Source organism: Acanthopagrus latus, chromosome 18, assembly GCF_904848185.1.
Source record: "Acanthopagrus latus isolate v.2019 chromosome 18, fAcaLat1.1, whole genome shotgun sequence".
In the NCBI taxonomy this organism is placed as follows: domain Eukaryota; kingdom Metazoa; phylum Chordata; class Actinopteri; order Spariformes; family Sparidae; genus Acanthopagrus; species Acanthopagrus latus.
Window position 1 is genome coordinate 3997592 of NC_051056.1, and position 27213 is coordinate 4024804.

Here is a 27213-nt window from a genome sequence, read left to right on the forward strand (position 1 = left end):
CAAAGGGAACAGAGGAGAGGGGGAGAAATAGAAAAATGTCTGTCATTGACAGATGTATTCTAGAGTGAAAGGAAAAGGGCAGAGAGGAGGCAGACAGATGGAGGGATGAGGGAGTAAAGCGAAGGACAGTAGAAGAGTGAAACAGAGACATTCAACAGACGAAGACCACAGAAACAAAGAGGAGAAAAATAGCTTCTTACAACCGAGGAATCTTTTCCTGCGAGGGATTTTCAGATTAAGGAAAAGAAAAACAGTCGGACTCTGCGTGAGCCAGTAGGATTGTATAATTACGTCCAGGGAAGATGTAATCCCCAGCACACACACTCTCACACACACACACATACACACACACACACACACACACACACACACACACACACACACACACACACACACACGCACACACACGCACACACACACAAACTGTGTTTGTTGACATTAGGTGCTTCATGCGCTCTAAAAATTGAACAAGTGAACCGTGATTCCTCTGCAGTTCAGCTGTCACAATAATGATCACACAGCACAGCTGAGCTTAGGTGGGCATACTGCTCACGCACACACACACAATGCACACCTGAGCGTGTGTGTGTGTGTGTGATTGATAGCAGGCACACACACCTAAACATACTTCTCTGTTCACATGCCATTAAGGAGGGCTACAGCGAGGTGAGAAGGGAGACAGGAAGTAAAAGAAAATGAGACAAGGAACAAGAGGAGAGGACACGTTTGCTTTTTGTCAAGTGGATGATAATGCGATCACACCGGCTTGGAACACAATGGTTAACAAACCAGATGTGGTTGCAGGTAGCCAAAATGCATTACAGGTGAAGAAAAAACACGCTGTTAGCCATCAGTCGAGTTCATTTTACAATAAAATCACAGGCAGCTTCACAATATGTACAGTTTACGACACCTTCAATGTTTCTCTCTTCCTCATTTTTCCAAATGACCAACCAGTCACCAAACCAGTCAGGCTGTTTCCTCGTCAGTCAGCTTATCAGTTGTCCAGTCGGTCAGTATCTGTAGCTGCTACAGCCTACTATGTGTTCTTCGTCTCTGAACATTGTCCTGTGATGCGTGAGGTCATTAACACCTCCCAAGCTGCAGTTCAGCTGCCTGCTGCTGGTCAGTTTGTCTGTCTGTCAGCCTCATACAGGTCTGGACCAGGCAGGGACGAGCTGGGCCTTTCCACAGCTCAGTGGTTACATGCTGTTAGTTCAACTAATGTTGCTGTTAATCTGACTCATTTTCTAACACTATCCATCATTTTAGAATAAATCCAAACTCCCAATTAAAAAATATATTTAATCTTCTCTTTAATTTTTGACTTTCAAGTGGAATTTTTCCTCCAAACTGAAGACAAGAAGTTTATTTTATCTTATTTCTGTTTGTCAGTGTTGCTACAGAAGGTTCTGAAGCTCCAAATTGGCAGTAAAACAAAAAGGACACAATAGATAAAAAAAGGACGTCAATAAAGTGTTGAGAGAGATAATGCCTGGCAATTTGGTGTACCTGCTCTCCTTCCATCTGCTCAATTTACTTCACTTAGTGGTTTACGATCCCAGAATGCCTTTCAACCAGCGTTCGGAGAAGGGTGTAGTCTGTGTTGGGGTTTTCCAGGAAGAGAGGGAGAGGCATCAGCATCAAACTTCGATGCAAACGGCCACTGACCAGGCTGCTGGATGGGCTGGAGCATCTCAAAAACACTTTTTTCTGTTCGTATAGAAAGGTTTTCATTTCAAGGTAGATGACAGCTTGTGGAAAAAAATAAGATTAGGCCATTTTCTGTGTGCAAAAAGCTGCTCATTCTTAACAGTTTCACACAGAAGCACAATGCTCCAGCTTCCCAAACATGATCCTAAATGTGTCAACTTGGTTAATATAAGAATCCTCTCTGTTCTTCTTCCCCCTCTCTCTCTCTGTTCCTCTCTCTCTGCCTGGATGACCATCAAACCGAGTGAACCAGTTGACCGTTCAGGCCTCAGCAGCTCTCAGCAGCTCTTGGGGGGGAAATCAGTCGGGCATTCGAAGATAAATGTTTCCATAAGCGCCCGACAAGCCGCGAACGAGCACGAATCACAACAAGGCCGAGCGGCGACGATACACATTGTGTGTTTGTGAAAGTGATCTGAAGTCATAGTTTAATTGGATTTTGAACAGCTGATTGTGGGTTTTTCTCCCTCTGCGACAGAGAAGGGATCTCCCTCTCAGGCTTCTGCAGTGTAATTGTGTGTGGAGATGAAGAGTTGTAATGACAGGCCGGGGTGAATGCACTTGAATAATGGTACTTGGCAGGCAGATAGCAATCAGACAATGATCCAACCAGACTTCATTTAGCCCCTTATTATCTGGACAGTCCTTACCCCGTCCACCCTGCATCGCACCACACTCTGTACGGAAAAGCTGCTGACGTTTTACTTGTTTCATGTGCTGATTTTTTACATTTGAAATTGACTTTAGTCCTCTCAGTTTAACCCTTCACACCTGGATTAGCCCACAGCTGACCAGCCATATGTCTGGCCCTACCATGTATGCTGATGATTCTCAGTCGATCCCTCTCTCGCCCCTCTGCAGGTGTCCTATGTAAAAGCCATCGATATCTGGATGGCCGTCTGCCTGCTCTTCGTGTTCTCTGCCCTGCTGGAGTACGCCGCTGTCAACTTCATCGCCCGCCAACACAAGGAGCTGCTGCGCTTCAGACGGAGGCGACGACACATGAAGGTGAATGCTCTCTCTCTCTCTCATCTGTGGTTGAATTAAACATTTACATCCACATTTACCTTTGTCTTTCCTCCAATCTTTCCATCAGATCTTGTTTTGTTTTTTTCGTTTTTGTTTTTGCTTTTTTTTAATGTGGTGCGTCGACAGAGATATCAGCTGAAGTAATATCTGAGTTGTGTTCAGAGATGAGATGAATGAGAGCAGCTTTTGGTGCTTTTTAAAGACCACCATTTCTGAATGAAACTCTTCAGTTCTGCTGATCCACATTCTACGACACATGGCCTTTAAACCCTTGAGCTGTGTTAAGGGGAGACACGAGAGATGACAACATTTAATTCACAGATATCATTGCTTACATTAAGATGTAATTCATTTTCGTATTCCATGTTTTATGAAATTTCTTTAAAAATGAAAACAAGGCATCATCTAGTTGAAATGCACCAATTTGTCAACCCACTTACCAGAGAAATGTTGGCAATGTACGTTTCTGCAAAATTGCGGATATGTTGCAACTTCACATTTTTCTTAAATGTTGCAGCTTCACATTTCCTCAGGTTCAATTTTCAGCTGGATTTTGTGTCAACAATGTATTTATGTTCTGGTTAGGTGTAGGCACAAACACCACTTTGTTATAATTAGGGAAAGATCATGTTGTTGGCCACAAACACAACTAATGATGTCCCGACTTCCTGTCAATTTGTATTTTTTGGTCACCACAAACACGGTGTCACGTTTATAAATGTTGAAACGAAAGTCTTACGCTGTTGTCACTGGCTGACTTCAAGTTCAGGTCATAAACACGTAATGTGAACGTGATATGGCACAGTTTCCATAGATGAAGGCCAGTTCAAACATATTGTTTCATATTGTTGACATATTTACATATCAGAGTCAAAGACTTTCACAAAGGGAATTTTGGATAGCTTTTTAAATCACTCTATGAAAAAGAAAATACTGTCAATAGCATAAAGAAAATAAATATGTTGTATTATTATGTAAATGTGTTGAAGGGGAGATTTTTGAGATGCAGGTAAAAAATGATATATCACCACACCAACTTCCCCAGTGCAAAGATGTCCAACCACAAATATAAACTTAGATAAGTATCTAAATGTGGGTTTTGAATGTTTTCTTTTGTCTTGAAGGTGTTATAAAAGAAAATCAGTCCCAAATCTCAAAATTGACCAGTATAAGAAATGTTCTCACCTGTAGTGTCCCGCCTTAAAAGAAAGGATCTTTAAGAAGCAGTGGTAACCAGACAAACTCAGTTTTCCAACGGTCAAACACAAAGCCAGTCCACATGTGTCTCCAGCATCCAAACAGAAGAGAAACAAACAGTTTAACAGCACAAAGCTGTTTTTTTTTTGAAGCACGAGAAGAACTCCTCTGCTGCTGTTCAGCCTCATGCGAGCAACAGAATAAAATATTTGAGCTTGTTAGGTGGTCGTTGAGGTGATGTCTGGCACTGTAAACACTAGAAAGCAGTTTGGATGAAAAGTTCTCCCCTCTATCCTCGGGCCCTCTGAAAAATTCACTCTGTATGATATTAGCTTTGTGCGGAAACACAGGGCATCAATGTTTCATGGGAGGAGCATTGAGCATGATTAAAAGCTGCGCCGGGGAGCAAACAGACGAGGCTCATAATGGATTCACAATGTAGAGGAGGAGGGGAAAAAAACAAAGAAGTTTTCCCTCTGCGCTGAAACTTTTGTTTATGGAAATGCATCATTTACACGAAACAGCAATGAGAAGATTACAGTCTTTTTAAGGAGGTGGATGTGTTGTGACTGTGCCTGTCACTGAGAATGTGTGTGACTCATCTTTTACGCTCGGCAACATGATTAATGTGCTACGAGTCTCTTATTTTTACTATGTTATATTTTTGACACAATAATATCCCAACGTCAGCTTCCTGTCAGAAATTGCATTACACTCGCCAGGTCCAGTTCATAGATGTTCTTGAGCTCTCACATACTGCATAATGATTTATATGTCATCACACAACACAGGGTTGAATACCAAAAGGAGAGTTTGTTGTTCTTTCATGCTGCACAAGTAATGCTTCAGTGTTTGAACACAGATAACCACATCAGCAGCCTTTGTCTGTCTTTGTTTTGACGCCTCTATGAAGTCCAAAACAACGTTTTTGTATTAACGCTCCCAGTCTCCAGTCTGTCTCCAGATGACTGCTTCTGATGAAATCAAGATAAAGTGGAGAGCTGAAAATATGTCAGTTTGTTTAATTTCTCAGAGCCGCGTTGGATAGATTTAGTAGAAATGACATAGCACGATGTCGATGTTTCCCTGGAGGATTGTTGAGACGTATCAGGGTTTTTTTTTTTCTTCTTCTTCTTCTTTTCCTCTACTTTCTTTGGTTGGTTTTATCTTTGAAGCATTTAATCAATCAATTCTATCCGTCCGGTTGGGTTTATCAGTCCCAGGCTGCTGTATTGAATAAAGAGTAAAGCTGTCAGGCCTGCGGGGGAATATTGAAGCGCTTGTTGATTGTGAAATTGCTGGTTTGTGTGTTCGTGTGGGTGGAGGGCATAAAACGCAAACACACAAGAAAGTGCAACAACGAGCTTGCAGTACACAATTTGTACGGTCCTCTTTTGTGCGTGTGTGTGTTAGGGAGGGGGAGATTGTATCTATAGAGCCGGTGAGCATGCATGAGTGCGTTCACGAGTGCTGTCGTGCAGTTGGGTGTTGTAGGGCATGTGTTCGTGCCTGCCGTGACTCGAGCTGCTTGATTGAGTTCGACATGTTTTAGTGTGTGTGAGCATGTTCGTGTGTTTCTGTATTTATGAGGTTCCAGTGTCCTTGTAAGGTGGTGAGGTGTCTAGTGTTGCCAAGTGACGACAATGTGCCGGAAGTCCAATTTTTAGTTTAGGGTCGACTCAGGATCAGTTTCAGGTTGTGAGGGCTGAAGTTCATCTTTTTTTTAAGAGATTTAGGGACAATTGGAGTCAAGGGTGACGACCACAAATTGTTATTTCTCGGACTAATAATCCTAACTAAAGGTGTTTCATTCACAATGACACTGAAAAGGGAAAAAACACAAATACACACATGAGAAGATGTTGTTTTTCCTTTCCTGCAAACCAGATTAAAGGGGTTCTGTGTAGAAATTTGTTGTAATCGTCATGTATTTGTCGTTTTTTTCATTAGCCAATATATGTGAACTGATTGTGATGTCCTTCCCCGTCTCTCCTGGTTGCCTATGCAAGCCTGTGGATAATTTGCTGAAGTTGTTTACTGCTGCTGGACTGTGGATTTCTGTGTGAAGGACTCTGGTTGGATCCAGAGGATGTGACTTTGTGTACGTCCTCGAGCATCTTGTCTCAGTGCCTCTCTCTGCTCCGCTAACAGGGAGCAACAGTAGCTAACTACAGTTTATGGGCTGGCTACCAGCACATCACAGAAGAATGTTTCATAGGTATCATATCCACATGATTCCTAAGGAGGTTACTGGGAAAGAGATTGGAGGTGATAATTGCACCCAAAGGGCTTGGCAGAACTAGCGGACCTAAGAAAGTATCATAATTACTGACACACCTGCATTTTCAAGGCTTTAGAAGTGTTAGTTGGGTTAAGCAACAGTAATAGTGTCAGTAGTATTCACTGAATAAAGTTGCTATCCTAGATCTTTATTAATGAACGGTACATCACACCAATCACTCTAAAACAAGGATTTGCTTTGAATAAACATGTCTTCCACACCAAGTGCATATGAGCTGACTTTCTTATCTGAGGTGGAGGGGATTGTGATTTCCATGACTGCTAGACCACTGTTCGAATCCACTCTGAGGTCACCGATCTCATCCCAACTCAACTGACAAAACTGGCTGTTTTTAGTGAGATGTCCGGACATTTTCCAGACGTCTTTCTGGCAGCAAAACTGGAATTTTAATCCATAACAGGATCTCTTCCAAAACCCTAACAATGTGAATTTCTAATTGGAATCCTAACCAGGCCTTCAGCACAGCATTGTTACAACACTGGACTGAAAATTGAAATGTAAAGTTTCAACATGTGTGTGGTTTGCAGAAACATTGAGTACTGTGTGCCACCAAATTGGATTTAGAGTAATTCTCACTTGGGAGATTCAAATTAAAGGAGGACTGTTCAGAGTTTAGATGAACACATCACAGCCTGCTGTTCGTAAAATGTCTTAGCTTCAGGTGAGTTTAACATCCTTCCAGGCTCAGTAAATAAAGGCAGAGAGGGAAGAGGAATCGGGGAGTTGAGTGGAGTTTGTACGGAAAAGATATGTAAAAAAAATAAAAAACCATAAATCCTAAATCCTGTTGTTGTAATCCCCAATCCCCTGAGCTGTGATGGTAGGTGAAGAGGTAGATTAGCGGTCCAGCTGCCGCTGCACTTTCAGGTGAATCAGACATTAACCCTGACGGCCTTGTTCACTCGCTCGCTCTGTTTGTATCCCTCCCTCTGTGTGTCTCCATCCTCTCTCGCCCCAGCACCAGGAGAGAGAGCGCGAGCACCGCGGGCTCAGGGCTGACCCACATCTGGAACGCCGAACCTCGTCTTTGTTGCACAGTTTATTTCTGCTCGTATGACGAAAGCAGGAGGTGAATTTAGGCCGCCGACCTGTTACGTCATTCGAGTTGTGCTAATGAAGAAGCTCGTCTGTTCGTTCGAGGTCAATATCTCACAGCTGACAGCTTTTTTTTTTCTTACTCAGGAGTCTGTATCAGTGGTTTTCCACTTGGTCACAGAAATATCACTCATATCACAGAAACCAGTGAATTCAGGATTCTTACACAACATGATTACTTTTTGACAGGGAGGTATTTTTATGCCATGTTGTGGTGAATTTAGAATTAAACCTGAGCTGTGTTTAATGTTCGATCTCCTTCATTACCTGTGTCTGATGGTTTTTTCCTGTCCCGAGGTGAAGTTAGGTGACACCCTGTGATTTATTCATTTGGATTTCATATCCATAACATGTAGTTAAAAGCAAATGTATGTGAACACACACTTAACCACTTACTTCTGCCTTTTCACACCAGAGCCACACATGTTAAAAAATAGATGCGCTCATAGCACTGTCAGGCAATTTGATAAAAGCAGCAGTCAAATAATAGAGATGTAAGTGACCCTGGAAACATCCCCTAATGAAGCACAAACATTTAATGCTAAAGCTCTTCATCAGGGGACTCAGATACACAGAGGAAAATAAAGTGGTGAAAGGAATCAAATACATTACACCGTGAGAAATGCAAAAGTCAGTTTGTAAAAAGTTTTAATATTTGTATACTGTTCCAGTGTGCGTCACTAGTAAAGTCCATAAAACTGCAGCCGCTGCAGCAGTAAATAAACCAACATCATTTTTGTTTATTTTTTTGCTTTTTAAATGTGATTTTTTTTTCTATTATAGTGCTTTGTGTCGTACGTTTCTCCTCTGATATTGTGAGGTTGGAAGCAACGTTCTCCAAAAAATGTGTTGAGAACTTTTATTATATTTTGAAAGGCAGACATTAAAGAAATATTTTGTCATTTATTTTGCACCGTAAAACAAAATAGCAGCAACACGACAAGAAAAGAAGCAGATTTTGCAGGTGAAATTATAAAAGACTTCTAGAAGGAATCTCACCTCAGTATGCATTACATGCAAATAAAAACGTCATTTAATCCACAAATATACTTGAAATATCAAGCACTGCTCACTGCTGTACAGAGTTCATGTACATATATGTGTAATTTTACTTGTATTTTTTATACTTATTATATTATATATCAATAAACTTTTGACACTAAGTCTGTTTAAAATCAAGATTTGTTTTTAAGAATTTTGCTCGAGTACTATTTGTTTATGAGTGACTCTCTGTCACAAAAGTAACATTTAAACATGGTGTATTTACGTGTATTCAAGAATTATTGCTAATTAATTATTCACATTTTTATAACATTGGTCCAATATCATTGATCAATTAGTATGGAGGCAGGATTTTACTTTCTCGATTACTTAACAAACCTTTGGGTAGATTGATAATAAATGCATAGTAGTAATTGATATACTATAATCTAACATACTTTGTACAAAAAGATCATTATTTGAAAGGTAACCGATAGCTCTATCCATCAAATAAATGACTAATAAGTAAATGCACAAAAGTAATGGATTAGAAGTAAGAAGAAGGATAAATGAAGGTGCTACTTACTTCCCACCACGGGTGCACACACTTGACAGATACAACACATTAAGGAGCTTTTCTTTCTTTCTCGTAGAAATCTCTGTAGAACTAAAAGAACTTCTGAGGACACTCAGAAAACACTCGGGGGAATTTTCAAGTATTTGCATTTGAAGCAGGATTTTGCCGACAGGGTTGCATAATTTGTTCCAACCGTAAGAATCATTCAGGAGTGTGAGGCAGTTTGAAAAGCAGCTCCGCGGGTCTTTTTACTCTGTTTCAACACAATAAAATACACCAAAGAATAAAATTCCTTATTGAGAGTACGAACACCCTCAATGAGATCATCACCATTAATCCCAACTGCTCTGCTCTGAAATAAATCCCATGAATGGTGAAGCCCCACTGACACACAGTGAGAGACAGAGAGAGAGAGAGAGGAAGTCCGTCGGCATCTCACGCTCTTAATTAACCTCTCTGGCCAGTCCTTCTAATGTGAGCCTAATGTGATCCACAGCCCTCCGTTGCAGCTCAGAGAGGGCTATCAGTCAGGTTTCAGCCCGCTGCAGAGGAAACTGTCACTGCTGGCCTGGAGCTCATGTAAACTACCCAACAGAGGCAGTCGGGAGCCGGCTCAGTCCTCTTTCTCCAAAAATAAAGGAGAACATGGAGAGAAGGCAGTGGAAGCGCACAAGAAACTGTGACAGTGAATTATGACTTTTTACAGAGCCTGCCCAGTATCCAGAGGAATCACAGTCAAATTTACGTTTTCCAGCTTTACATCCAATGCCAACGTTTTTTTGCCAACAAATGGTGTGAGTGTGAATCGAATACGTCCTTTCAAAGACCCGCAGTTGACGTTTGTTTGTTGAGCATCGCCATAATCTTTGCCATCCACCATTTACATTACATCATTCTTTCGGCAGACACAAGCTACATACAAATGAGGTTCAATCAAAGCCACAGTCGATAGAAGAGAAGCTTCTGAGCTTAAGTGGCTCAACATGTCACCTGACTCCCATGCAGCGAGGCTGCAGGTGCATCAAGTAACACATAAGTGCCTGGCAATTTACTCTTTTAAGAGAGAGAAAGAGCACATAAGGTGAGACACAGAAAGATTCTGCTGAACCAATCAAGGTTTAACTGAAGAAGTCATTTTAACTGCAGAACCCAATAACCATTTTTTCAGTGTATTTATTTTAAAGTCGGAGGTTTTCGATCTGATCCACCTGTCAGGTGTGCAGAATGCAGAGAAAGTATCAGGGATCTGGGACGCAAATGAAAGTTACCCGTCATGTAGCAAAAACTTAAAATCTGACTTCAACAAGAAAGCAGGTTGGGCCTGTTTTACGGGAGTAAGCAGCACCGTTAGCACACATCTTCAAACCTGCGTGAGAATTGCATTAAGACGGTTGGATGTATTGGATTAAAGTGATACACCCCCCGAGGGAATTATTTACTGTGATCATGGCTACGAGGTGCAGCTGAGTACAGTCAGAAGTCTCTATAATCTGAGAGCAGAATGTCCTCGAGGGTTTTTTCAGCTTTATGCTACTGTTACCATGTATGTGAGCTGCTTTAAAGTGTTCTTTGAAGCAGCGAGAGCACAGATATACAGTAAGACTGGAGGGAAACCGGCAGGATGGTCAGCTAGTTCTGTGATTTCTGGGAGCAATAGTCAAGCCCTTTGACTGATCTGATTGCTTGGCTGGAATTTAGTGGTATGTATCTCCGCTCTGACATGAACACTGTGCTGCACTCGGACTCGTCTTTCCTTGCTTGAGGTGAGGCTGTCTTTGCAGTGCAGGTAGCTGCAGCGGCAGCAGCAGCAGTAGTCCCAGTTGTGCTGATTTCTGTGGTTTCTACCCTGATGCTTTATTGATTCGTTAGTGACACTGATAGTCCGGAGAGAAAGAGCAGGAGCAATCGGACTGAGGCTACCTGCTTCGGAAGGCTGTCTAATTAGAAAGACAGAGCGAGAGGGCATGAAGTAGATGGATACCGCAGCCCGGTGAGAGTGGAGAGAGGAGAGAGGCTCCTCTGATCGTCCGGGCAGAGTGACATCCCCCCCTGCTGGGGGAGGGAGACCACTGCAGAGGGATCAGATCAATAGCGCCACTCATCCTTGAAGGAGAGGACCGCCTGGCAGCAGCTCGCTTGTTTAACACAGACAAGCTCTCCAGACTGAAAAAGAGAGAGCCCCTTTAGAAATCAAAGGGAAGTCGAACATTACCGCCTCTCGCCTCCATTTCAATCAGGCCTTACCTCACTGCTGTGTCTAAACTCCGAATGCAAATTGGTATATTCAGATCCAGAAGGGCTTTCATTAAAATAAATCACTTGTATTTGAGTTATCTGCTCTGGTCGTGGAAGGCGATGACTTCTGTCAGATGCATCAAAAATAACTGGCCTACATTACAAATCCCGTCCAGTAAGGAAAAAAAGTACATTAAAGCATGTTTCCTGTAGCCTGAAGGTAAAAAGCTACTCAAGCCTGACGTCTGTCCTCGTCCACTTCTCTTTCACCTCAGCATCACGGGGGAAGAAATAAGAGCGCAGCAGAGGGGTGAGCTGCTTCCTCCCCTGCAGCTCGCTCTGTTTTTGGCGCACTCGGCCTTCCGGGAAAAGTGATGTACATTTGGAGATGTGGCCTGAGGGCCGCGAGTGCAGACGCCATCCCGCTGTTTAACAATGACAGCGCCCTATTAGGGACTTCCTGATTGATCGGCTATAATCAGCTCGTTAGCCGTGATTAGGTGTTTTTCGGCGGGGGGGCAGCTCTACACGCTGGTTTGCTCTAAATGCCTTGATCTCACAGGCTGTTCAGCAGCTCTAAGAACAAAGGCAGATAAGAGCGCGCAGGGATTAAGAGGCCTGAAGTGGAGCGATCAGTGATCTCCGCGGGCTGAACTCAACCTTCAGATTGACAGGTCGGCTGTGAAGTGTCGTGCAACACACTCGCTGTTTCCTGATTAGAAGAAGAGGAGCTTACAGTAATTGACAGAGTGGAGGCCCTCGCTGCTTTCATCCAGCATTCCTACTGTGGTCATTTATGTCTTGAATATAATTATCGTGCAGATTTTTATGTTAATATCCATATTTATGTGGCTGCCTGTCGGCTGAGGAAATGCTCTGACCTCCTGCCCTTATTATGCTCTAAAAAGCTGCAACATGAATTCTCATCAGGCTCTACATGTTTCTACAAGAGCAAAGGGGCTGACCTTTTATTGTCTGATAATTGAACATCGGTTCTTTTTCTTGATTTTGGCGGTTCAGCATGCAGACTATCACTCTAAACAATACATGACATGAACACACAAATGTATTTATTTTGACTCTTTGTCTCTCTCTGTCACACACACACACACACACACACACACACACACACAGTGCTGCTGCCCCAAATGCTCACTAGAGCACCAAATGTGGATTAATCCGCCGCTGGATATAGTCCCCAACAAATGCATTCTTTCCTCCTGTTCAAGTAGTATTTGTTTAAAAATACAGAAACCATATGGTTTAGTTATTTACTGAGCATTTTATACAAATTAAGTTATAAATGTGTGTCGAAGAGTTATGTCCATGAAAAGACAATAAACTATTTCAACAATAGGATATATAGATATATAGAGACACAGAGCTTGTCCTTTGCGTTGAATTTAGTATTATTTTACAATTTATTGATTAGATCAATTTTGTGTGTTTATGTAGAGTCTCAGCATGGAGACCCTGTTTTCATTCTGCCCATCTGACATCAGAGGCTGAATTTAACCCTACATTAAGCTGAAGTGAACCCTGGCTGGCATTTAAACATCACATTTAATGCATGAAGCTAAAGGTGCCGTGGCCTCCCTGAAATGTTATTCAGATCAAACACTGACAGTGAAAGAGAAGAAAGAGAGGGAGGGAGGATGAGTGCAGCAGATCATGTGGATAATCATTCCAGGTCAGCTGCTTGATGAGCGAGAGACATTAACACACCATGCTTTAATGCAGCCAGGGAAAAGCAGTCTTATATTTTTTAGCAGAAATGATTATTGACGCCTGTGGGATTGAACTGATTTCAATTTTATTGTGATATGACGTTTATTAGCCAAGCTCACCAACAGCTCATTATATGTAGCTGTGACGCAACTAGTGTCAAACCATTGTGTTCAAATGGAACAAAAATAATCAAGAAAACTGACTCATCATACCCCAAAAGAGTTGTCTGTTTATCTAATTTTCTGTAGAATACGTGTAGGAAATGTCAGCAACATGTCACCCCATGATCGTTGCATATTTACCTTATGTTACAGTGACTGAAATTAGGCTTGCCACTTGAATTGTATTCATTATTCATTATTCATTATTATAGCTGTTTGAGCACCTTTCAACTTTGATGATGTTTTTGCTCAGACTCGAACTCACTGTTACTACCCAATTCCCAGACTGGCTTGCAAGGTAGATTAACTGTCTGACTTGAGCCAAACTAGAGCTTGGGAAGTTTTTAGGTCATGTTTACACGTGTATCACAAGACTAGTAGTGAGCTTCATGGATTATGAGAGCTCTAACCCTGTCTTTATTTGTGCTAAGACTAAAACAGATATGAACCATCCAAATCACATCCAGGAGTCACTGGAATCTGATCATTTATGACAAACTTTGTGGGGTGAAACACCTCGCACGTCATCTGGCAATGCCTCATTTGGCACTGTCAAGGAATCGACCAATTATAGCTGATTGGATTTGGAGGAAGAGGCTCCACTCTTTGAGGGGAGACTCAGTTCATGTCAGCGTATCTCCAGTCTGAGATAAAGTCATGAATCATCCATGGTGTTGATCCAGGGACAACGAGCAATCGAGTTTCTGCTTTCTTCCTCACGACACTTTGGCCGAACTGCAATCTCACAACCAATCAGCTGTTGTCTGGTGATGAACGTGATGATGCATTCACATGGAGATAAATTAAATCTTGAGCCTCACATCTCAGGTTGCTTACTGGACTGTAAACAATCACCGGTGCATGGATGGAGTGGTGTTTTTTTTTGCCCAGATATCAGTTATGTGTGATACACACACCGTCGGACTGTCGGTCTGTGGTTTCTGAGATCGCCCACACGGTGGTACGGGTGATCACATACTGCACATCCCTGTGTTGTCTATCAAGCCGGCTCCAACAAAAATATTAGCGTCAGTTTTTTTTTTTTTTTTTTTAAATCCTTCCCAGCAGAGCAGTAGACTCTGAAAAGAACATTTTTAAACTCACATCCGCTTAGACATTCCTCTCAGCTCCACAGAATCCACTCACCGCTGACATATTGATACTGAAACATCCTAAAAAGCTTCAAATGGCCCTAATCGAGGAGAGAGGCAGAGGGGAGAACAGGGGGAAAGGGTGGAGGGCGGTTTGAGATGAGTCCACCAGAAAATGGATCAGCGAAGGCAAATGTATAATATATTTCCTTCCACCCTGCTCGGCTGGAATTGCTTCTGGGGGGAAATCATGAAGCGGAACGCAAGCCGAGGAATTCCTCCTCCGGCCTCCTTCGGGAGAGACTGATGCCGGTGTTAGTTGAGGCTGACACCTTTCCAAATCGTGTTTTATGTAAATGCGGGTCTCTAAAACAAGTATCCAAGGGTAATATTTGCAGAGGAGATGGCGGAGGATAGCATGCCCGGCGCAGTTTGCTTTCTGCTTCCTGCTAATCTGCTCGATTAATCACATCAGCAGAGGCACAGATATAAATGCTTCAATCAGGGGAGGAAAGCATGATGGATGAGTGAGCTAAGAGGTGTTCTTGCTCTCTCTTTCTCCCTTCCTTAGTCCATCTCTTCTCTCCCCTCCATCTCGTATCCTCCCTCCATCACTGTAGTTCCGCCTAACAAACGATTCCTCTCGCGCCACTTTTTTCCTGTCTTCTTTTGTTTTACCATATTTTTCTCCCTTATCATTTAAAAATGCGTTGCTCTCTATCTCTTTTCTTGTGTTGTGTACCTCGGCCTTTTTTTTTCTTTTTCTGTCAGGATTTCCACGACATTTGATGCTCTCTAAAGCTTCCCCTGACTTCCCCCTTTGTTGCCGTAATAATTGCTACGGCCACTAGGGGTCTAACGAGTGGTAAATGTGGGTCGTAATAAGCTGCTTTCACTGTTGATGTGCTTGTTTTTCTGATGATGACAGACTGTAGCTGCAGTCTAATTCTGAGTCTTGAGACTTGCAAGAGTCTTTTATGTGGCATTTTGTCTTACTTTTTATTTTCATTACACACCAGTTTATGACCGTAGAGAGGGCCATAAGGTTTGGAGAATGATAGAGAGAAGGTGGAGGGAGGAAGAAGTAGAAGATGAGAAGAGAAGAGTAAGCAGGAGTGAGCTGCATCCTAAAGCATCGCCATAAATTGCAGCCAGTGTCCAATCCAAAGGGCAAGGCTTCACCCCCCCTCCACTGTATATCTCCTCTGTCCTTCTCTCCACTCATCCATCCATCCATCCATCCATCCATCCATCCTACAGCCCCAGTCTCTGCTGCATTGATGAAGGAAATTTCTAATTACTCCTGAATGTAATGAATCTTCTGGGCAATCCAAGGGCGCAGGTCCGGCTTCAGTCATAGGTTTTTTTTGTTGCTGTTGTTGCCCTGAACAGCGTCTTTCAGGCTGCGGGGCTTCTCTTTCCTCCTTCCTCCCTTGTTGTTCTCCTCCTCCTTCTCGCTTTTCTTTTCCTCATCACGTCTCCTCCTCCCTCTATTGTGCTCCACATTGCGCTTCTTCCTCACGTCCCTCCGCCCTCCACATTAATCACATGGCAGGGAGAATAAAGCGGAGCATCTGTAATAGTTTAGCAGCGTCACTGAAGGACGGGCAGAGGTCGGCTAGCGTCGTGGCTGATGTGTAGACACCCTCCGTGGGTGTGTGTGTTTGTGCTTGTGTGTGTGTACATGTATTAACGTTAATAGATGGGTTGGTGTGGACACAAGGACAGAACGGGGACACGGGGCGCTAAAAATGGATCGCTACCTGGTGGTCTGACACACACACACACATACACACATCTATAGATACACATGCTGACATATATGGACACACACACAGAGAGAAGGCTGTTCATCCCAGCACACGCAAAAGAAATGTTGTCCTGTCCTGTGACCAGACTTTTAGGGGCATTTTCATCATCTTTTCTGTAATTGTATTGATGAGTGTTGGCTTATTATTGGTGTATTGGCTATTTGTTTTGCCTTTCTCTGCACTAAACTCGAGGAGGCTGGTCTCACAGAGAGAGAGTTGAGCCGTCTTCTTTTACTGCCTGCTTGATTTGTTGTTGCTGCAGAGGTTTTGCGTCAGTCGTTAAGTTCTCCTGCTGCCAACAGTTCCTCCCGCTTCAGGCTGCGTTCCAGCTCGTATTCTGATCACAAAATGCTCCTTTTTCTTTCTTTCCCAGAATGCACTGGAAAGATTTCCCTGCTGATATGCTGCCACACAGTCTCCCACATTGGCCCAGAGGGAACACAAGTCACATTCATGTGTGACTATTTCAGCCTCGTCTTTTATCAAAAGTCCTGACACAGACGACTCCTAATCACCGAGAGCTTTTTGTCTGATCATTTTTAATTTCATGCCTGTTGTTTTAACTTTGAAGGGCACTTTGGAGTGCCTGTTATTTTCCACACACACACACACACACACACACACACAAACAGTGTCTCTCAGCCCATCACAGTGTTTGTGCTGGGGTCTGTGAACCAGATAAGGAAGCCATTGTGTCTCCTGTAATGAAAAGGCAGGGTGACGGTGCAGATAGGATTTTCAATATCTCGCCGTACCCGGGGTGAAAACGCCTTGCACGCGACGTAACCTTGAGCACAGTGCATGTCAATCAATCCAATCCATTCAACCGCTCTGACTCACCCCCCTCACTCTCTTTGACGGATGAGATAAACAGTCAGTGTTCAGCGTCAGCTCGTATTGATGGCTTTTACAAAGAGGAGACAGCAGCTGCGTGATCAATGTTTGGCTCTTAATTTATTAATCCAACGTTTGGGGTCTTTCTGGCTGGAGTTTGTGTTCTCCACATGCCTGCAAGCACTGTAAATTGAAGTGCAGTGCCAAAAGCTTGTCTTTTTGATACGGTGGCGTTTATACACGTCAACCACGAACAGGAGGATAAGCAGACGTAGCTGAAACGTGGAGGCCGTGGTGAAAGGATGAATGAAGAAAGCAAATCAGCTCGAAACTCTTTCAGTCTGTGAGGGCAAATCTAATGAAGTGCTACTCATCCAAATACCAATCAATCAGCCGCAGCTGACCATTGGAAAACTGGGCTCTCTGTTTGAGCAGCGCTACCATAAATGTCATGATGTCAGTCTTTATGTACTGGCTTGACACTGTAAATGTCACACGGTATCGCTGCGGGTTAGTTTTTTCTTTCTGAACGCAGGTAACTTAACATAGAGGAACACAAGTGTTTCAAATGCTGATGTCTTTCCTCCTTTTCTTATGAAATCAACAAGTAATCTTTTTCTCATGTTGTCAGATGTGTTGGGATTATTGTGTGTGTGTGTGTGTGTGTGTGTGTGTGTGTGTGTGTGTGTGTGTGTGTGTGTGTGTGTGTGTGTGTGTGTGTGTGTGTGTGTGTGTGTGTGTGTGAGTGACTCACAGGAATGCCGAGTTAAAAGACAAATGTGTTTCAAGTCTTTCAGTCACCTCTCAGCCTGAATAACTGCTCGAGTACATGAAGTGACACAGATGTGTTGCTATTTATATTCAACAGATCAAGCTCAGTTCAGATTACAGTAGTGCCTTTTGCATTTAACACTCACAGAACCAGAAAAAATAGAGGATATTTTGATTCAATATTGTTTGTGTTTCTAATTTCTTTACAGCTCTGCGGTATGAGAGCAATCTTAAGAACCTGCCCAATCGGGTTCAAATATTAGAATCCGAGTCAGAACACTTTAATCATCCACAAGGGGAAATCAATGTTTGTATTGTACATTTCTGCAAAAACACTGTGGTTTAGGTACCGTAAGGTTAGGCACATGAACCTCTTGGATTTCTGACGAGGGGAAAAAGAAATATTGTTGTCAGAAAGACGACTGCAAAGTTTTCCATCTCGCTAAAAACACTGGATCCGTCATTTGAGATGGGAAGCAAACGGGGGACCTCGCAGTTGTCTTGAACAGTGTTCTGCAGCTTGGCAGCTAACTACCTGGCCACCTAGAAACCCTCCTCCTCCAAATAAGAAAGTCAGCTCATATAGATGTTTGTCCATGATACACACTGTAGGAATGTTGACATGAAACACAATACGAACTCCATGGTTTGCAGAAATTTAAAGTGCCAACATTTTGGTCTGGTAAGTGGGATATCCCAACATAAGCAGGCGCTTCCTGAACATATGGCTAACTGGCCTCCTACAGCTGCTATGAGGACACAACATGTGAACTTGCTGGAAGATGTACATATACTTCCTCTCTGGGTATAGGTTAGCTGTTTCCTCATGCTTCCAGTCTTTGTGCTAAGTTAGGATAAACTTCCTATCTTAACAGACAGAAATTGAAATATTGCTCCCAGTTGACACATGTAAGAAATTAAAGTATCCTTTAAGATGTATAATAAAAGCAAGGTGTAGGTGCAAGTCATACTTTCTCATGTTGTGCTAGCTAAGGCACCATCAGCTGCTAAACTGAAGGACTAGAAACTAAGAGAGCAGAGATGAAGGTGTTCTGGTAGATCTGGTGTGACAGAACTGAGAACACTGCATGTGAACTCAAAGTCAACCTAAACTTTCTAGTTTAATTCCGACTCACAGACATGAGGTGATTTTTTTTCTCACGTCTCATCACTCTTCACTTCATTTCATCTGGATTATTTGATTTTCACGTCTGAATGTCTGTGTAATTAACTGAACTGTAATTGAACTTCTGATACACCCACACACACCTCACACACACACACTCACACCTCCAACAGCTGCATGTACTTAACCTCCAACAACCTCACAGCTTCACACACACACACACACACACACACACACACACACACACACACACACACACACCTCCAACAGTAACGTCTTTCTCTGGTTCCTAACAGCCTGAGTCTTGGCCTGTGTTGCAGGAGGATGAGACAGGTGAGGGGCGCTTCAGCTTCCCCGGCTACGGCATGGGCCCCGCCTGCCTGCAGGCCAAAGACGGCATGGCCATCAAGGGCAACAACAACAACGCCCCGGCGTCCTCGGCTGCGCCCGAGAAGAGCATCGAGGAGATGAAGAAGCTGTTCATCGGCCGGGCCAAGCGCATTGACACGGTGTCCCGTGTGGCCTTCCCGCTCGTCTTCCTCATTTTTAACATTTTCTACTGGATCACTTACAAGATCATCCGCAGCGAGGACATCCACAAGCAGTAGTTGAGAGGCGGAGGAGGAGGAGGAGGGCGAGAACAGTGCGAAGAGGAGAGTGCAGAGAGAAGGAAACAGAGAGAGACGACTTCAGTGGGAGATATCATTGCCCCTTATTTCACGCCTCCTTTCCTCGTCCTCATGCTTCATCTTCCTCTTTTGGTTGAGGATGAGTTGCTTTTTGTGGCTGACCCCACCTGACACCTACTAGACATTATTTGAGATATTTATTGCTTTCTTTTCCCTTTCTTCTCCTCTCCTGACCCCCCAAAAAATCCCAGCCCAAATCCCGTCTCTTTACACCCCCTGAATAACCCGGACCAGTGCAATAGCAATGCAGTAAAATGCATGATATATGAATGTGGCAATATATTAATGAAAAGATGAAAAATGAAAAAGTAACCACAGACTTTTGCCGGCACGCCTGACAAACTGTGCGGGAGTGGACCGACTGGAAAGACAAAAGACGACGAGGAGAGAGTCTTGTATTTGATTTTAGGTTTTTTGTGTGAAGACAGATATATAATTCTATATGAATAAGTGATGTTGGGACGGGGTGGGGGACGTGTGAGGAGCATACAGCAGTGTAATATACTCATATATCTATCATAAATGGGAAAAAAAGTAACTTTATTTTCAAAAGCAGGCATCTGGAATTGAGGGATTTTTCACCCAAAAAAAAGGAAGGAGGGTGGATCGGTGCTTCCATTAAATAAAGCGATGCAAGGGTCACGCATTCTATATATCTAGATTTGCTTCAAACGTGTATTGCAAGCACTCCTCAGCGCTTTTTCCTCCCCGCCCTGCCGCCGCCAACACCACGAAACCTTGAACTGCAGAGACACTTCGGTCATACGACTGGACAAAAAGAAAAAATAATAATAATAATAATAAACACTGGACGTGCAGTGCTGATTATGAGACAAAATATCTCATGTATCTGTGGTCGACGTGTTCCTCTACCTGTATTTCATATTGCATTTTTTTTGGGGGGGGAGGTTTGATTTATGTGCCAAGTAAACATGTCGCTTGTGGCTGTGCAGCGCTCTGCAGCTCCAACCTTTTTTGTCAAGAGGAAGGGAAAAGGTGTGATGTCTCTCCACAGGCTTCCTCTGGGTTTTTCAATCCCTGAGATCTTAGTTTTCGCCGACTGGAAAAAGAGCGAATCGATCCTGGACCGAATAAAATCGCAGATCCTCGTTTGCTTTCCTCGTTGTGTTCATCGGGACTGAACCACAGATCTGTTTACATCTTATTAGTGCTTCCTTGCTTTGGCCCCGCCTTAATGTGACACCCCACCCTTCCCTGTCCCCCGGCTGAGAGGACGTATGTAGTGAATTATACAGATTATAGCACCTGTTATACCTTAATTAACTGTATGTCCACCTCATTCACATGCACCAACTGTAGCTGCAAACGTGATCATTTGTGAAAAGCTGCATCGTCACGCAGGAGGATTTATTTTGCTATAGCCATGTTGGACGGGATTTAATGATTTAACAGGTCAGTTGGTTTTGATTGATGATTCATTAGATGACTTTTACTTTGCGCCAGGCTTCTCTATGCAATGATCAGTATATGCAATTATGATTTTTTTTTTCCCCCCTTCCCTTCAGCAACTCATCTCATAAACACCAACTGTTTGTGGGTTGTTTCATCCGATCACTAACTGCTAAACAGTCCGTCAAGCTTATTGGTGAACATGGAAGGAATGGAGGTGATAAAGTGAAGTGTTCCCCCCCCCCCCATTGCATGCAGATTAGTGAGAGGAAAAGCATTTTCTAGAAGAGACCATCAGCAAACATATTGAGCCAAACCTCTGAGCCAGTCAGAACTTGGAAAGAAAGTGCAGACATTTAAGGGAATACAGGTTGCTTTCTTGTTTTTTCTGCACATTTTCAGGACTTTCCTCTCTCATCTCGTATCGTTTACTCAAAAAACCCTAAAGTGCTTCTTTATTTCACAAGCGGCAGATATTTACAGATATGTTTTACGTGAAAGAGCTGAAAGAGGAATTTTGTAGCAAAGCAAAACTCACTTTAAGACCGATTATATTCTTGTTGCATTTTTGTCTTTCGTCGTGCATCAATTAGTTCAATTAAAAGAAGCAAATATTTGACATTTTGAGAAGTAGGTAGTTGTGTTTTTCTGCTTTTTTGATGAGGGCTGGATAAGACGATTGACACCATCCGCTGGGAGGTGATTAGCCTAGCTTAGCACAACTGGTTATACATTTGGCCTATGTATTGGTTTAACAATGTAGGGGAATTAATTAACAGGCTTAGAGGGGCATATTTGTGAAAGCTGGAGAGACCAGGCTAGCTGTTTCCCCCTGTTTCCAGCCTTTGTGCTAAGCTAGGCTAATCACCTCCCAACTCTAGAGTAGTATCTTCTCATCTAATTTTTCTTCAGAGAAAGTGAATAATAACTATTTATTTCCAAAGTTCTAACTATTCCTTCACCATACAGTGTTTAGGTAGCAAATTAACTCCCAACTGTGGTCCTTAAAGAATCACAGATTTCAAAATAAATTAATCAACTGGACCAGTAATGTACAGTTAAAAAAGGAGTTACTGGGAATCCTGGAGGAGGATATACAATCTATAGTTTTAAAATGTTTAACTTCATAATAAGAGTACAGTGGAGTGTTTTATTTTGACGCGTCATCTCTGAGCATCACAAACAGAGGAAACATGATTCAGTACCAGTCAAAATCAACATCAATCATGATGAAAATAATATTTCAATTAAAATCTCTTCTTGTCAAAATGTTTAAGCCCCAGTCCAGCTTGGTTTTGAAGCAAAACCAAAGATGATTTTTTTTCTTCTCATGTTTGATGTAATTGTCATTGCCTTTTGCTGCTGTTGTGAGCCCAGTGTTCAAGATTTGTTGCAGGATGTGATATAATACTCAGTTTGTCTTTTTAATATGATTGCCAGATGCAGTATTGAGGTTGCCAGATTCATTTCAGATATACAAATAGAATTATAATAATAGTAATAATCTATATAGGCATATTTTGATATGAAACATTGCAGCATTTTCCCTCCACTTTCTTGTGTTGCTTCATTTTCAAACTCCCTATAGAAGTACCCACGTTTTATTCTAAATGAGATCATTGTTACAGTGTGTCAACATGTGCGTATAGGAGGTATTTGTTTCACTCCACCATAAATGTAATACTAATTCTAATGAATTCAGATAATTCAAATTGTGTGTAAGACTGATCCGAAGGGCTATGCCACGCACATACATTCTTCACATTCCAGCGTGTTCTAACTTTAAAGTGGAAGTGCCATAGGATTCGCACCATCCCAAACACTAATCAGTAAATCATTCCCAGATACAGTGATGGGAAACTTCGCAAGGCCGTGATCACAGGGGACGGTTTATTTGGTTCAACACACACTATGTGTCTATGGCTAAATTTAACCTACAGTTAACATTTAGGATGCAAACCCTTAGTTTTAGACAAAGGGAGAAATCTTTTCAGATATAGCTAAATGAAGTCAAAACAAATCAACTACATTTACTATGGTTCAACATTTTAATAGATCCGAACAAAATCTTAGTTTTCCAAAAGAAATTTTAAAAATTAGCGAGTAGCCTAAAGTTAACTCTTTCTCTTACATGCAAAACAGTGTAGCAAAACCCAGAGGGAACAGCGAGAATAGTCCACTTAGCTACTCAGAAAGCTTGTTTGATGGGATATTTGTGTGTAAATCTCAGATAGGCTTAGAGCATTTTCTTTTCGGGTCAAGTTATACCCTTCCATTGTTGTCTTCATGTCAGGATAGCGCCACAGGTAAAATTCCAGGAAAAAGCCCTTACTTTTTCCAAAACACAGCACAGAGCTAAGACTAAATTTAGTAAAGAATGTTAACTATTTTGCCTGCACATGTAGACGCAATGTAGCAAAATGTAAAGGGGAATGGTCACGGAAGGCTAACTAGCGAGCAAAAAGGCTCTTTACCTAGCTAAGTGGCTAGCTTGTTTTACAAGAAACTTGTGTGGCACTTCCAAGTAGTCTTTCTCAGTTGGACCCAGTTACACTTTTTCTTCATTGTCTTTGTCTCGCACATAACAGGTAGAATTTACAGAAAAAGCCCTTAGTTTTTTTCTGAAAACACGCTACATAGCTAATCCTTACATTAGCAAGTAGCCTCCTCAATTCTTTTGCTTATGTATGTAGAAAAATGTAGCAAAAATGCAGGAATGGGCATGGGACTTAGATAATCAAAAAGCTGGAAAACATTCTCTTTAGCTTGCATGATAGGAAATTAAAATTTAACTCTGAGAGAGTCTTTGTTTTTTGGGCCCAGTTACAACATTCATTCATGGTCATTCGTTCATGGTAGCACCACAGGTAAAGCTCCAACCCTCTGTTTCAAAAGAAGCAACTTAGCCTTAATGCTAAAAATGATCATGCAAGCAAAGTCGACTTTTACACTGTAAGTGGTCTGTAGCAACTCAGCCAGTTAGAAAGCAAATGACCAGGCCATTTGACTTAGTATTTGCTTTTCAAATCGGATAAATTTTACTGAATGTAGCACAAACAAGATGTGTTCATTAGCCTGCATTCACGATACATGAAACTACAAAACCAGCAAAGTCCAAAAAGATTACGGAGGTGTTTATCTTGTGCATGCAAGTATGAATATCCTTTGGTACTTCTGGGGCTCCAGTAAAAAAAAATAAATAAATAAATAACCAACATAAACTTAATTCTAACCAAGAGGCAGCATTGTTTCCATACATTTCAGGATAGCAGCAGTCTTTTACAATTTTCGTGCCAAAAATGCTAAAAGTAAAAGGATTCTTATAAAATCCGTATCGATCGAAGACACAACAGTGCCATAGCATCCATTCAGGGCTACATCAATGAAAACACCTTTCTTTCCATTTGTCGCCGCGCCTCCTCTCTGATCACGGCCTCACCCCGACTGGTCGGCAGGCTCAGTCCAATTAGGTCCATTTGTTTCTCCTTCTGTGCCATAAAGCCACTGCATCTGGAATAAGTCAGACGCACTTCTATCATCAGCCTCTTTGCCAATAGCGGTCGACCATTTTCTAGAGCGTACATACATATCTTACTGTGCCATATGGGGGTTGAATATGCAACTAAAAAAAAAAAAAAAAAACGAGGACCTATAAGCATATCATGCATTCATTCAACTACCATTTTACATGATTCAGACCCTTTCCTCAGGCGTGGGTGTTGTGTGTATCATAGTCATTTTAGAGCTTTGTCATAAGCCTCACATCATTGTATTAATCATTGTTATACTGTATGGGCTGGGGGAGGGAGGGGTTCATAACATGAGATAGATAACTGGGTTTATATTGCATTACGGTGCGATGTGATGCATATGGACTGAACAATGAGGGATGTGTTTTTGGACGTTTATAAATCCTTAGGTTCTGAACTGGATTTTAAAGTAGCATGGTTTGATTTGTCAATGATTAATGATTCTATTGGTTTTGGGGGGGTTTCGTTTGATTCTCTTGTATTTTATTGTATGTATTGTACAATCTGATGCCCTGAGGGGAGAAAGGAAAAATACAGTGTCTCCTGAACTGCTGTGAACTAAAGGAAACATGATTCTGATTATTATATTTATTTATTTATTTTCTTCGCACAAGTTGGAATGGCCTTAATTTTGCTTTACTTGCTTCTATTGTGTATTGGCACAAAGTGCACCCGTTTGATTTGCAAAAATTACAATTGCTCATTGCGACGCTTATAATCCGAGAGTGCACATCAAAGCAGGATGAAAAAAAAAATAAAAAAATATGAAAAGTTCAGCAAATCCTTTTTATTTTTCATTAATCTGAGAAACAATATTTTGCATGAATATAAATACAATGGCAGATATTTTGGCTTGTACAAAAAAAAATGTGAAGCAATTTGAAGAGAAAAAAAAGAATGTACCGTTTCTGCTGTATCTGTATATATCTAAATATTTATTGAAATATGTCATACTACTAATTCTATTAACGATTAAAGGTTTTCTGAACAAAAATCTCTTTACCTGTTTTTGAACATTGTCAAGGTTGTTGGAGTTGGATCTTCTGCTTTCTGTTACTCGACTCAAGGATCTGTGTAATCATTAAAGAAAAATTATTAAAAATTGCAAATAAATCCTCGCTGTAGGGTGTGTTTATTGTGTGACATCCCTGTGACTGAGACACATCCGTCTCAGCTGCATCTTAGAAAGATGCTTTTAATTCTCATTTCATTTCAAACTGTTGACACACATCTTAGCAAACGGTTTCCTTTTTACAGTGGACACACAGCAACAGTATCATCCCACTGGAGTCGAGTTTGTCCGTCAGATAAACTACAGCTCAGTTTTCACTCTCTCTCTCTCTTGCCAACGTCTAAGAAAAATATCTGGCTATTTATCTGCTATATTCTGGGCTCTTCACTAGCTACACTTCTTGGTGTTTGGTGTGTTTATTTTGTGTGATGTAGTTCTTGATCCACCAGCTCAAACTGCAGGAGTGGATGATGAACTGATATGAATCACCTGTGTGGAAGTCTGTAAGGCCTGACGCTGTTGGACTTTCTGCTCACTTGTTAGTGGCACTCCTTCCTGCTCAGAGCTCTCACTGCTAACCCTGCAAATGTTTTTCTTCTTCTTTTGTTTTGGTTTTTTTAGCCAAGCTTCATTAGATCGTCTTTGCTATGCCATTCATTATAAAAGAACACACATACTGTAGCCATCCTCATTGCTATTTTTGCCGCAGTCATGATGCAGGTCAGAAATGCATGAAAAAATAAAGGAAAGAAAATATGAAAAAACAAAACAAATGTCCCTGGAGGTTTGATGAGTTAGTTAGTGGTGAACATGAGTAACTTGCGCATCACCTTGACACAACAGAGATAACGAGGCGCTTCCCTTAACAAAATGTCACCTGTGAAACTGATTTACACGAAGGGAAAGTTCACATTTGAATTCAATATTCTCACATGTGAACGGTGCCAAATTTAAACATGTGACATTCACATGTGAATAACATGTTCATATGTGATTGTTTTTTTATTCACATATGTGTTAAAACATGTTGAGATGTGGAAACAACACATGATACAGGAAACATAGTATAAAAGTGAACCTCTTCACAAATATTTGGCAATTTTACATTTAAGGCATTCATCAGACGTGTTTTTCCAAAGTGACTTACAGTCCCACTGATGGTGGTGGCTGCCATGCAAGGTGCCAACCAGCACATCAGGAGCAGTTTAGGATTCAGTATCTTGCCCAAGGACATGCCAACCAGGGGAATCAAACCAGCAACCTTCTGATAACAAGATGCTGGCTCTATTCCTGGGCCTGTATTACAAGGCAGGGCAGTCACTTCAGGGGTTAATCCTGGGTTTTCAGTACTGCAGTGGTTACTTCACCATGGTAACTGATGCTACACACATGTTCAAGACCACAAAGCACCGCCTCCTGACCAATCAATGGAAGATCCATTGGAGCTGGGTGCGTGAATCGTGAGCCCCCTCCTGTTGTCTTTGGTTTTTCTTTCCTTCTGACTGTGAGCAATGTTGAAACCTTTTATTGTCCTTTTTTACATTGATATCATCTTACAACACTGACAAGGTTTGCCAAGTTCCACTTTGAAAGATCCACTTTAAATGATGCCTTTAGATTTATCTTTCATTTGCTCCCTGTTTTGTCTGTTTGACAACACAGGGATTGAAGCAGACATGATGAGGCTACATACAACACTTTAATGCAGTGGAATACACAAAAGTCACTGTGGTCAGACTGGAAATATCTGACCACAAGCAACCTTTTGTTTTTGTTTTTCAACAGTGAGATATATTTTATTCACTGTACATGAAGGTAGAACAGTGTCACCACCGTTTCTTCTATGTGATGTACTTCTAAAACCACCAGCTCAGACTCCAGGAGTGGATTATCACCTGATAGGAATCACCTGCATGGAAGT

The 27213-nt window shown here is 41.9% G+C and overlaps 1 protein-coding gene across 3 annotated transcripts in view; it reads left to right on the forward strand.

The window, feature by feature from the left end:
• The window catches only part of glra1 (glycine receptor, alpha 1), a 122509-nt gene extending 97235 nt beyond the window's left edge, over window positions 1-25274 (forward strand). For 2 of the 3 annotated variants that reach the window (XM_037077733.1, XM_037077735.1), the window contains 2 exons: window positions 2575-2721; window positions 18948-25274. In XM_037077733.1, the coding sequence (XP_036933628.1) occupies window positions 2575-2721; window positions 18948-19259 (459 nt within the window). In that variant the 3' untranslated portion in view covers window positions 19260-25274. The remainder of the gene's footprint in view (window positions 1-2574; window positions 2722-18947) is intronic. The other variant, XM_037077734.1, reaches the window with a different exon arrangement.
• Window positions 25275-27213: the final 1939 nt, after the last annotated feature.